The sequence below is a fragment of the Rhea pennata genome, chromosome 2, assembly GCF_028389875.1.
Source record: "Rhea pennata isolate bPtePen1 chromosome 2, bPtePen1.pri, whole genome shotgun sequence".
Lineage (NCBI taxonomy): Eukaryota > Metazoa > Chordata > Aves > Rheiformes > Rheidae > Rhea > Rhea pennata.
The window spans coordinates 145,468,535-145,482,068 of NC_084664.1; the positions used below are offsets into that span (position 1 = coordinate 145,468,535).

General features: G+C 41.9%; 1 protein-coding gene across 1 annotated transcript in view; it reads right to left on the reverse strand.

Annotated features, from left to right (window-relative positions):
• Nucleotides 1–13,318, reverse strand: part of RSPO2 (R-spondin 2) — a 104,374-nt gene extending 91,056 nt beyond the window's left edge. The window contains exon 1 of the mRNA XM_062568378.1: nt 13,225–13,318. Within this exon, the coding sequence (XP_062424362.1) occupies nt 13,225–13,318 (94 nt within the window). The remainder of the gene's footprint in view (nt 1–13,224) is intronic.
• Nucleotides 13,319–13,534: the final 216 nt, after the last annotated feature.

Consider the following 13,534-nt stretch of genomic DNA (forward strand, 5'->3'; position numbering starts at 1 on the left):
AGAAAAGAGAACTGCCTGACTTTCAGTCTTTCTGTGGAATCTGAACAAGTCTGAGGGTAGTAGTGTATGAGAATACAATATGCACCAGAGTAAATACCATTTTAGAAGTACATGCTGTATCTGATGCAGACTGGTATTACCCTCAGACTTTCTTCTGACATACAAAAACAGTGAAATCAGAGTTAGTTCCAGTATCTTAATCATTTCATTCATAACAAATGGTATTTTAAATTTTATATTTCTGATATAAATATGGAATTTCTGGTATAAATATATAAAATGGAAAAAAAGGAGGAGCAAGGAACCTGTATGATGTAAAACCAGTATGACAGAGAACCTTGTTTTTATAACTTTGAATGGTCCTCCTGTATTTCCACTCTGCATCAACATCAGCTCTTTGTATGAGTGTCCATAGGAGGGAAAAGCGAGATACAGTGTGAAGGTGGGATGGCGGCTATTTCAAAGCTTCTGCTAGAACGGGACTCTTGTTGAGGGGGAAGTGACAAAGCTGGGAACTCTTGTGTCACTCCTGAATACCAGAAAACTCCTCTGGATTGATCTCAGTACACCCAAAGGTGTTAAGGTAATTACAGCTGCAGATGATCTCATTTGCCCTACAGATTTACAAAGGAACTAGCCTTTCCATGTTTCTGAGGAGAGACAGCTGCCTAAAATCACTGAAAACTAAGCAAGTACAAGCTAGGTATCCGATACATTTGCAAAGCACCCATCCAGAATACTGCTGACATAAGATGAAGACAACAAGGCATTTTTTTAGCAGAAATACTCAAAATTGAGCAGAACTACATTGTTTTGGACACAACACAGACGTCTCTGCATGGGTTGCAGAGAATATGTAAAGCAGAGCTGAATAGAACCTATAGAGCATAAATCTGGGAAAGACAGCAGGAAGATTGCTGATTTGTTGAATTGTCACTGTGCCAGCTCAAAGAGATCAAAATGAAGCTGAACTTTGATGAAGTATTTCCTCAACTTGAAACAGCAGTTAGTGCTAGTACATGCCATTAACAGAGGGGGCAGCATATACCACTGAATATGGACAAGTATGGAGAACTGGGATACTGGGGTTCATCATACTTCACCTCAAGCTATTAATCACAAGGCTGTTCTGTCTACTCTTGCTCTCCTATCCTGCATCCATTTTGTTTACTTGAACCCTTCAAAAGTATGTATTTTTACTACTAGACATGTGTACAACAGTAGAGAGGCACACTGTATAGCACTAGGTGACCTGCAGATTCTGTTCAAATAAAGATGTAACTTTGTGAAATAAATTTGAATCAAGGTAAACGTTATAGAAAAAAGTTACTTTAAACAATACAGAAATGTTTAAGGGTTTTCTCATTTTATTTTTCAATTATAGCTACAAGTGTTTTCTAAAACTCAGTTCTCTCTCCCCCCCGCCAAAAAAAACCTTTGAAGACCAAGTGCAACAGATGTAGTTCAGCAAATCTTAGATGGAATATGAGAGTTATGATGAACACTTGTAATTCTTCATTTTCACTAGCATGAAAAGGAATCACGATTCACTGTCACTTTAGCATCACTGGAATCACTGCAGTCCAGAAAACTTCAGTATTACTGTACCAAATACAGTTGGAGACCAAAATGCTTGTCAAAAAACAATTTCAATTACATATTTTAATTTATTTACTCCCATGATTTCTTTTTTACTTTTTCATGCTAGAATGCTGCTAAACATTTACCTAAAGCATACATTATTAAAGCATACATTTTTTATGTGGAAAAACTAACAATAAAAGAAATCTGATTTCTGAGCACACTCTCTTACCAGCAAGGCAGATTTTCTAGCACGGTTCCATGTCAGACCTGCAACACAGACACAACCCAGACAATCTTCCTATGTGCAATCAACATTTGCTGGACATCTCTAAAATTGCCAAGAGATGCATTCAGGCCAGGTATAGTTCTGATGGCCTAGAAGCTGACAGATCCTATTTACACTTGAAAAACTCTCCTATTATCATCTGTTACCATAGCAGTAGAGTAATGACAGGAAAGGCACATAACCACCTTACTCCAAAAGGTCCCTCCTCAGGTCAACTTTCCTCACAAGTGACAGTTTGGCAAAGTAGGGGAGAGAAAATTGATTCATTATGGAAAGAACAAGGAACAGGTAAAAAGGTAAAAACTCAAATGTTCCCAATGAAGGTATTAAAACATGTAATTCAATGAAGCTAAATAAATAAAACTAACACCTTGCAAAACATTCTTTGTTCTTAGGTTCCTGGCAAGAGAGAAGCTCTTCAAATTGGAGGCCATTTACAAAAGTTCATAAAATGGTCTAAAGCAGCTGTTATGAAAGGCCAAAGGACATTTCGCTAGTGGAGGGAAGTCCAAGGCAGACTCTATTCTGGGGACCTAACTTTAGCAATTCTTTCTTTGTTATTGCCTCCAGCAGTGTCAGCACTGCAGGGCCTTATCTCAGCTGATATCCTTAAAAACTATCTCAGTATAGATAATGTTAAAGATGATGAAAGGCCCATTCAAAAGTCTCAGCTACATGCTTGTCAGTAGATCTTACAGGAAAGTCAATCAGTAGATATAATGAAAATGTATCTACCAGAAATTTAGTAATAACTCAAAAAGATATGAGAGCAAATCATTAACACCTGTCCTCACTGAACAGAGTTGCTATTTCAGTGGTTTCCAACCTGCCCAGCAAGTTTTAGTATGGACACGCTGTTTGTTGTCAGCACTGCTATACATGTGCAGATTAATCTGTGCATGCACAACAGCCATTCGTCTGATGTGGCTGGTTTGAGGTTTTTTGGTATTTCAAAGGTGGCAACCATACGGTTGAAAAGACCATACATTACTGCACAGTATAGCTTTCTGTGTAACATATTTCAGCCAACATTTCAACTAAAAAAAAAAAAAAAAAAAAAAAAAAAAAGACTTCTCTGGATCAGGAATTTATACCCAGCTACACCACTGCAATTCTCCAACATAAATACTGTTTTCCCTTTGCAATGTAAGTCAGCACAATTTTTTTCACAGTACAATAAAAGGCACAGACTTTGTTTTCATTGTTGCATGTGGTCTGCTTGGGAGTTACTGTTCATGCAATAGCCCAGCATAAAAAATAAATAAATAACATAATGATAATAAAGCCATTTGGGACAGTACCTAACAGCTGACATTACAAACAGTATTTATCTTTTAGGTTCCTTCCCCAACTCACTACATCTCAACATGTATTTGCTTTTCCATTAAGAAGAAAAAACTCTTGATTATTTTCCAAAAAAAGATAAAAGTTTCAGAGAGGTAAATTTGAAACTCATATTCCCTAAGCCATACACTCTGGATAATTTTTATATTTATATTTTAAAAATTCTAGAGAGCAAAATTTACTTTTTCAAATGGAACTCATATTGGAAGGATTTTCATAACATTTTGAATCTATGTTAATTGTACACAAGATTTGCTGTTAACTTCCTCAAATGACATTCATAATTCAGTTTAAAAAGTGTTTATTCTGAGTGTAATTACAGAACTGCATGTCTCTTAAAGATGTTAGCTGTAAATAATTACACTTTCCTTATTACGGTCATATGAACACCATCCCATAAAAGCAAAGGATTGAGAGCCTAGTATAAATTCCATTCCCCTATGAAAGGCAAATGCTTACAGATATATCAAGTAGTTGGCTGTACTGAAATTGGTATATCCAAAAGAAAAACATAATTGATGAATTACTGGACACCAAGATTTACAAACTGCCTGCTATCAGAAGATGTTTCTAAGCCTCTCCTATTAGATGAAGCAGATCATGAACATTTTTTACAGCACTCATCGCATCTTGACAGGTGGAACTTTAAAACCTCCCCTTGTTTTGTGAACACATAATCAAGGTAGTTAGGAAACTAGCTCCCTCTCTGCTTTCCCCTAAGATGTCAGCTCTTTATGACCTATACTACAATTTTATTCCTTGGTTTATATTCTTTCACTCCTTCCAGTTTATACGCTAAAGTGAATAAACAGGAGGAAAGGCCAGGAAATTTAATCACTGATCTTTCTCATGCTACTGCCCAAATAGAAATTTGAAATAACTTAATGTTTAACAGCAAACTATACCATCAAAATATAGTAAGATTAAAGCAAAGCTGCATAAATTCAGTGTAGTGTTACACTCAAAGTATTTAACTACTAACATAAGGATGAGGCAGTGTGCGCAGCACCTGTCCAGAAAATGCTAGCACCTGCTCTGTGGACCACAGTTTCATAGGGCCTGTAATTGAGAGGCTTTGAAATTAAGAGGCTGAGACAGCATGATTCAAAGGCAAAGTGTACAATTAAGGTCCTAAACCCTTGCAGTCTTAGAGAATGTCAGAAAGTCCATACATCTGTACAAAAAAAAAAGTGATTTCCCATGATTTTACATGAGTTACAGTGGTGGTCTCCATTCCACACTTAAAACATATGCTTTCACGTCAGTTGTGTCTTTAAATGTGATATTTACAAACACCTTTTTTTTTTTTTTTTTTTTGTAATTGCCCCCTTCTCCACTGCAGAAACTGCACTGGAAAGGTAAAATATTTATTAGTCTTCTTGCTGCTCCTGTGTTTGATACATTTTTGCACTAGTCTCTGCTTTTTTTTTTTTTTTTTTTTTTTGAAGGGGCCGGGGGAACAACAAACACTGGAGAGACTACCACCTTTATCTATTTCAGCTTTGTTCCTCCTGAGTTTTCATAAGCATTAGTGGAAACAGAATGGACCTCATGATAAGCCAGAGCTGGACCAGTCATACCTAAAAAACATAACTGTATCATCTTGTTTGAGTCAAGCTCAAAAGTTATTTTACTAAGCACAGATACATAATATTCAACAAACATAAAAATAAACCTCAGTCAATAAGTAGCTGTTATGCATGGAGATGGCTTGACAAAGCCATAGTGTGGACACAAGAAATAGCTGTGCAACCAGTCTCTGCAGCTATCTACTTGTGCTCAGGAGCAAGAGACACTTAAAACTTCACTTTCTCAGACGTGCTACTCAGACTCCAAACATCAAAAAAAAAAAAAAATCATATCACCACACTATTCCACACTCCACACTAAAACTTATTTGAGAAAGAGGTTTAATAGGCTTTAAATCTAATACTACTTCCCTAGAAAGTGATGGGTTTACTCTGCATGCACAAAGTGACTCTACAGTATCCATCTGATGCTTTCCAAAGCATTGTATCTGCTTTGCAAGCACAGCACAAACATTGAGTGTACACACTATGATAGTACATAATTTTGATGTGTGAAGCAGACCTTGATGAAAGGGTCTAATCATTACACTTGCACACTGTACATTATCAATAGTCAGTATATATATGAACTAACGATTTTCACTAGGAAAAAGATTAGCAAATACCTAGAGTTTAGACAAATACAGAAAGTTCTCCAACTGTGTCTGAGCTGAGGTGAAAAGAGAAGATATGCCTGAAAAAAATTGATTTAATGTAGTATTATATATAAAAAAACCCTGAAACAACATACATTTCTAACATAAGAGAATGTATAACTTCCACGCAATGTAGCTGTAACCTGCAGGCATGATCACCTCTTTGAAATGCCTGTACACCAACACATGCAGCATGGGGAACAAACAGGAGGAGCTGGAGATCTGTGTGCAGTCGCTGGGCCTGATCTCATTGCAATCACAGAGACATGGTGGGATAGCTCCCATGACTGGAATGCTGCCATGGATGGCTATGTGCTTTTCACGAAAGACAGGCCAGGGAGGTGAGGTGGTGGAGTTGCTCTTTATGTGAGAGCAGCTGGAATGCATCGAGCTCTGCCTGGAGTGGAGGAGGAGGAAGCAGTCAAGAGCTTATGGGTAAAGGTCAAAGGGAAGGCCAACATGGGGGACACTGTTGTGGGTGTCTACTACAGGCCACCTGACCAGGAAGAGAAAGTTGATGAAATCTTCTATAGAAGCTGGAGGTAGCCTCAAGATCACAGGCCCTGGTTCTCATGGGGGACTTCAACCACCCTGACATCTGCTGGAGGGACTACACAGCAAGGCACCAGCAGTCCAGGAGGCTCCTGCAATGCATTGATGACAACTTCTTGTCACAAATGGTGGGGGAGCCTACAAGGAAGGGTGTCCTGCTGGACCTTGTCCTTACCAACAGAGGGACTGGTTAGAGATGTGAAGGTTGGGGGCAGCCTTGGCTGCAGTGACCATGAGATGGTGGAGTTCAGGAACCTGCAGGAAAGAATTAAGGCAACAAGCAGGATTGCAACCCTGGACTTTAGGAGAGTGGACTTAGGGCTTTTCAGAGACCTACTTGGAGGAATCTCATGGGTTAAGGCCCGAGAAGGAAGGAGGGTCCAGGAGAGCTGGCTAGTACTCAAACATCACTTCCTCCAAGCTCAAGAGCAGTGCATCCCTATGAGTAAGAAGTGCAGCAGAAGGGGCAGGAGACCTGCATGGGTGAGCAAGGAGCTCCTGGCCAAATTCAGACAGAAGAAGAAAGTACACGGAATGTGGAAGAGGGGACAGGTTACTTGGGAAAAATACAGGAATGCAGTTAGAGTATGTAGAGATGCTGCGAGGAAGGCTAAGGCCCAGCTGGAGTTGAGTCTGGCAAGGGATGTCAAGGACAACAGGAAGGGCTTCTTCACATACATCAGCAGCAAGAGGAGGACTAGGGAAAATGTGGGCCCGCTACTGAATGGGGCGGGGGCCCTGGTGACAAGGGATACAGAGAAGGCAGAATTACTGAATGCCTTCTTGGCTTCAGTCTTCACTGCCGAGGGCAGCCCTCAGGAATCCCAGAGCCTGGACGTGAGGAAGAAAGTCCAGAGAAGGGAAGACTTTCCCTTGGTCGAGGAGGATATGTTTAGAGACCTTCTGGGCAGGCTAGACATCCACAAATCCATGGGCCCAGATGGGATGCACCCACGGGTACTGAGGCAGCTGGCAGATGTTGTTGCCAAGCCGCTCTCCATCATCTTTGAAAGGTCCTGGAGAACTGGAGAGGTGTCTGAGGACTGGAAGAAAGCCAGTGTCACTCCAGTCTTCAAAAAGGGCAAGGAGGAGGATCCAGGCAACTATAGGCTGGTCAACCTCACCTGCATCCCTGGAAAGGGAAGGGCAGGGTGTAGAGGAACCTCCTGAGGTTCAACAAGGGCAAGTGCAGAGTCCTGCACCTAGGGAAAAATAACCCCAGGCACCAGTACAAGCTGGAGGCTGACCTTCTGGAGAGCAGCTCTGCAGAGGAAGACCTAGGAGTGCTGACGGATGACAAGTTGACCATGAGCCAGCAACGTGCCCTTGTGGCCAAGAAGGCCATTGGTCTCCTGGGGTGCACTAGGAAGAGTGTTGCCAGCAGGTGGAGGGAGGTGATCCTGCCCCTCTACTCAGCCCTGGGGAGGCCTCATCTCGAGTACTGTGTCCAGTTGTGGGCTCCCCAGGACAAGAGAGACTGGAGAGAAACACATAATTTTAATGATAGAGGTCAGAAGATCAAGGATGTGGTGGGTCCCTTCTCATATGAGGTTTGTTTCAGCATACTTCAAGTGCCAACAATGAAGATGTGTGTATCTGATCTACACTTCAATTATAGTTAGAAGCAATCTAATCATCTTACTTAACAGAGTTTGAGATATGCTTTATCTAATCAAATGCAGACACCTACCACAGGGTGAGTTAAATTGTACCTACAGCATGGATTGCACTGATCAGCATTCCATTAACTATAACAGAAGAAATAAACATAATTATCTGTGACACGGATGTCTACTCTCACAAATCCTACCCCTGGAGTTTAAAGTAAGGATGCATTTTTGGAAAGAGATGGCTCAGCTATATGTACGGACCACTGGGAAAAATCTGTAATGACCAGCATGTTTGACTCCTAAGCTATGAAAAAAAGTAAGAAGTTTTTTGGTATTTAAAAAAATAGTTAGATGATCAAAAACAGAATGCAGACCTCCATGGGTTAATCAGGCTTTTGGTAGACGCAGTGAGAGAAAAAAACAACAACAAAAAAGAATGCTTAGTTAAAAAACACTGTCTATTTCTTTAAGCCTTGAATTTTGATAGTGAATAACTCTAACTTTTTAACTTCTAATAACAGCACATTTTTCAGTAAAAGCAACCTATATAAACAACACCACAATAACATACCTTATCACACACTACAATTATGCTGCCCTGTATACAGTACATTGTAGATGACGTATTAAAGTGTGAAACTGCATTCCTGCTTTTATCATTCTTAGCTCTCCTGTGTTAGTATACATTCTCACTTTTGGTATTAGTTGTGTATTTTAAACTGTTCTGGCATCAGATTTCAGTTAAACCCTGGGAAACATACCTCTCATAAAAGGAAAAGAACACAATTAAGCCAAGTTTATCAAGCAGACAAATGCAAGTCCTCCATCACAGTGAAGAGCATTCACTTTGTAAATCCTTCCTACAGGTTTTAATACAAAAGAATATAAGAATATAAGGACAGTCTTACAGGCTCTGACCAGAGACCCATAGCCCAGTATCCTAATCCCAACGATGACCTGTAAAGAAAGCTAAGGAGAAGCATACAGAAAAGCATACATACAGCAATAGTGTGCCAGTACGTGCTGCCTGTTTTCAGTTTCCCACTATCATGGGAGTTAGGACACCTAAAGGTTTCATTCAGATGCATGTGACTTGCTCCAGGGTATCCTGCCTGTTGCTCTATAATCATGTAAATCCCATGTCACAGTTGCCAGGCACAAATAGATATCTTTAAAATATCACAGACAGCGCTACAAACCTCCTTTAGGCAAGTGAATCAAATACCTAATGGACAAGCATCTAAACTTCGTTGCTAATTTCAAGCTGAATCCCACTCTTGGCAATTTGAGCAGCTCTTCCACAAATCTTCACAACCTGCTTTAGCACTGATACTCTTAGCAATACTGCATTACTAGGTAGTTATTCACTCATTCATACTTTCTTTCCCATGCAATTAATTAACATACTGAAAAAATTCCAGCATCAGCAGCACCAGGATGAAAATTGATCAGTCATTCTCATCATTTATTTGCTATATTTTTATTAGTTGAAGTCTTTCTTTTTACCTCATGGTAGTTTAGCATTTTTAAAGTATTTGTTGAGGAACCAGTATTTGTGAGAAATCTCTACAATGGCTTTAATATTTTTTCTCGCTTATATATTATGTACATATTAATACTATTCTGTATGACCAGTATCAACCAATTTTCCTAGTATGAATAACTAACCACATGCTCAACTCCTCCACCCAGATTTTAAAATTCAGTGACAAATTTGCTTTCCTCCTTTCCTCTAGTACCAAAGAAAATTAAGCCATAGCTTTAATACTCCAGTTATTAGCTTAGCAATTTCCTATTTGAGGTTTTGTATAACTCTTGAATGAACAGAGTTCTGCCCTGGTGATACACATTTCCATCTGTTCAAGATAGCAGAAGTTCTGATTTCTGCTGGCATTTTAGTTTAAGAAATTTTCTCCAAATCATTGGACACTAAGGCATAACTAGCCAAAATGTTTTTTCAAGTTCTGACTTTTTAATAGTTTCAATGTTAGGATTTTCTTACTGTTATATTATGATGAGTGTATCGAGAACACTTTATAATTAACTGTCCTAAGCAGTAAGGTGCTGAGGAACAGAAGCTATCCTCCACTGCTTTACTATGGATCATAATTAGCTGGGAAATTATTCCAGAAAGTGTGGCTTGTCTTAATTCTCCCCTAAACAGGTTTATGGTCAAGGCACCCATCTTACATTAGCAGGATGCGGATTTAATTAAAAAAAATCTTGATTCTACCTTAATATGTTCCTTCATACATGCATACACCCATACAAATACTATACCCAGAGTACAGTGAACCACTTTGACACCTGGGGAATTTCCATTCCTAGACACTCTTCCTATTTCCACCTCTAGATATTTTGTCATCCATACTGTTGTTTACTGTTCACTTATTGCCATAGAAGTAGCCCCTTTCTTTATATACATCTATATAATGATAGATAACATCCAGGAAATCCTGGGATTCCTCACAACTAGCTAAGCCTAATATCAAAGCATCAAATTCTAGATGGGAACATTTTTCTTATGAATTAAATAGAATGACAAGTTTTCCCCATTTACAATTTTGCTCGAGTTCTTCTTGGATAGAGGTAATTTTTGATCTCCCTGTGTGAATGTGTCCCATTCAACATCCTCCGCATTTGAACAGTGGTCTCATCAGCCCCAGCTAGGAGGTATTACAGCCTCTCTATACTACAAGGAAGTCTCCTTGTCAATGCATGCACTGCTATCACTTTGACATTTCTTGCCAGAGAACTCATTTAGCAACTAATCTCTAGATGGTAGTTTACAACAAACCCTACATTCCTTCAGTCAATATTTTTTGCAGAATACTACCACTCATCCTAGTAAGTCAGGCTAACCTTTATTTCTACATACTACTATATTAATTTGAGATTCTCTTTGGGAAAATTATCATCATTGCTTCTCAAAGACAATGAAAATAAACTGGTCTCATGTGCCCTGTGATATTCAGTGAAATACTAAGACATGAAGCTGCTTATCTTACACTGATTGCTAGAGAGAAAAAAATCCAAGAAAAGGTTCATAAGAATTCATAAGAAAAATTCATAAGAAAAATTTTCAAAGAAGTAAGCATGTAAGAGAGTAGGTATCCAAGAGAACTGAAAAATCAGATTATGCAGTTAATCGAGAAAGGGGAAGGAGGTGCTTTGATATTAGGCTTAGCTAGTTGTGAGATAAGTCTACTGACCCTTAAGCTATGTAACTCCAAAATATTTTTTAGAATAGCTTCCGAAGGAAAGGCTGGTAACCGTAATTACCTTCTTAGCAAATTCTAGCTTTGGAAGCCTTTGTCCTGGACAGTTTCAGTGGAAGCAAGGGTACTGAACTGACTGACTCTGGAAAACAATATTTTAATAAGCTGCAAAAGAAACTAAGAACAGCAACAGAGTTAGCAGAATCTATGTTTTATCATGAGGCTAAAGATTAATTTTTAATTCAGTAAGATTGACTAATAAAACAAAAATCAATGCCAGGTAGGAACCACATTCTAAGCCTCAATTTTTCATTCCACTTTTATTGCAGTGTTGAATGCCTTGGTTGGGGAGAGGGTTAAAAGCAGAAGTGAATAAAGAAATCTGGAAACTTCATCCCAGATTGTCTAAATTCTTGTTTACTAGTGTATTCTACACCAGCTACAAATCCATAAACACTTCAAAACAGGAATATATGAAGTTTACTGTATACAGCTCTTAAAAAAAAAAAAAAAAAAAAAAGTTGCTACATATGATACATTTGCCCCTGATTCCAGACTGAATGCAATTGATTTCTACCGCACAGGAGACTAAATCTATGCCAAAAATGTTATTTCATTAAGAAAATGATATTATGGAGCATCTGAGCTCATATAACAGACAAAACAGAATGCCAGAGAAATTTTAACTGCCAGTACCCCACAGTGAATGCCTGATTATTTGCAGATGGGATATGGAAAAATTGTGAAATTATTGGAATTTTGGGTCCTGAACGAAAGCATTACTTCAGACTGCATGTGTCATGGCAAATGTCTATTATAACATTGACTACATTCTTAGATTTTGCCTTCAGTGCTTAAAACTGGCTATGCTTGCTTCTTTAAACTTATTAACTGAAAAAAAGACTGCATTCTTCAAAGTACAAAACAAAAACCTTAGGTGACAGAACAAAACAGTGCCAGTAAGTCAACTGTCAATACCAAAGTTATTTATCCAATAACTAAACTAAAAACTAATTTAAATCAATCTCCTAAGGAAAAGCCAATTGTTCAACAAGCACAACAATTGGTCTAAGATCAATCAGTGAATATGAGATCAATTAAAACCAGCTTAAGTTTTTGTAGAAGGACAATTCACACAACTCAAGTTAGATGTCTATTCATTTCAGTGCTCCCACAATGCAGTCCTTAAGCTCCCCTGTAAAGCAGAAATGCCACTATCACCCTCCGCTGTCTAGCCAGCACTTTAAGTAGTTCCACATTTAATTAAAGACACAGTATACCCTTTGTTAGCACAGATAGTCTGGTCACTTTAAAAGGACTGCTCTCGTTTTAGCCATACACACAAAAATTAAATTCTGGAAACCATCTGTTGAAAAGACATCAAAACTGAATTGCTTTACAACTTTATTTTACTTGTACCTACTCCGAAGTTTACAAATGCCTGAAAGTGCAAAACATTTCACTTTTGCAGCTTTATTAGCATTTGTACTGGTTTAACCTTGGAGACGTTAGCTGGCTCCCTCGTCTACATAACATTTCAGTGCTATTCTTTCTGCAATACCAGTGGCAGCTCCAGATTTTCTGTTAATTTTAACTTTAGGAATGGGGGAGGCATGGCCGAGGGAAGACTAGGGAAAGGGGCAGCTAAGGCATCAGGGGTAAGTGGACATTTTTGACCGAAGGTGAGCCCAGAAAGCCCACACGGCGCTGACGCCGGGGAAGAGCTGCAGTAACCTCTCCGTCCACACGGGTGCTGTACTGACATACTTCACCGCACCGGCCGCTCCGCTCATCCCAGCACCGGCATCCCAGCCAAAGGCACTAGGCGCGAGCACGTCCCCCCCTCACAGGGGGAGGCAAACTTCGCGCGAGGCACGGCGAACGCCGAGCAGCCGGCGCTGCTCGGGCGCGGACGGCCCGGCAGAGCTGCCCAAGCGCGCGCGGGGGGCGCCCGCCTGCGCAACGGCCGGCCGCGCGCCGCCGCCGCCAACCGCCGTAACGGCCGTAACGGCCGCGCGGCGACCCCCGTCCGCCCGCGCGCGCGGCTCCGACGCCGCCGCCTCAGGAGCGGCGGCTCGCGGCGGCGGCTCGCACTCGCCCGGCGTCCCGCGCGCGCACCGGCAGCCCCACGCGGCGGCGTGGCCCAGGGATCCTCCGCGCGGCGGCGGCGGCGGGGGCCGCCCCACGTGCTGCCCGCCGAGCCCGCCGGGCGGCGGCAGCGGCGGCGGGGGCGGCCGTGCCCGGCGGGCGCAGCTCACCTGCCGCGCCGCCGCGGGGCAGGGCAGGGCAGGGTAGGCGGCCCCGGGGGGCGCCGGGGCTGCCGCCGCCTCCCGCCCCGCGCGCCCTCGGCCGCCGCCGGGCTGCCGCAGCGGGCGGGCGTCCCGGCGAGCCGGCCGCGCTGCTCACCTCTCTTGCTGCGTCTCCAGCGGGCGCCCTGGCCGTGGCTGTAATCCATGCAGTTGAGGATGATCAAGGCAAAGGAGAAGAGGCGAAACTGCATCCTGGGCCGCTGGGCTGGGCAGCCCCCGCACGGCCGCGGCGAGGAGCGGCGGAGGGCGGCGGCCGCTGCCCGGCGCGGGGCGGCCGCGGGCGAGGAGGGCGGCGGCGGCGGGGCACCGGCTGCCGGCGGCACCGGCGGCGGCTCACGCGGCTCCGGCTGCCCTTCGCAAGCGCCGCGAGCCCCCCGCGGCTGCCGGCATCTCCTCTACGGCGCGGG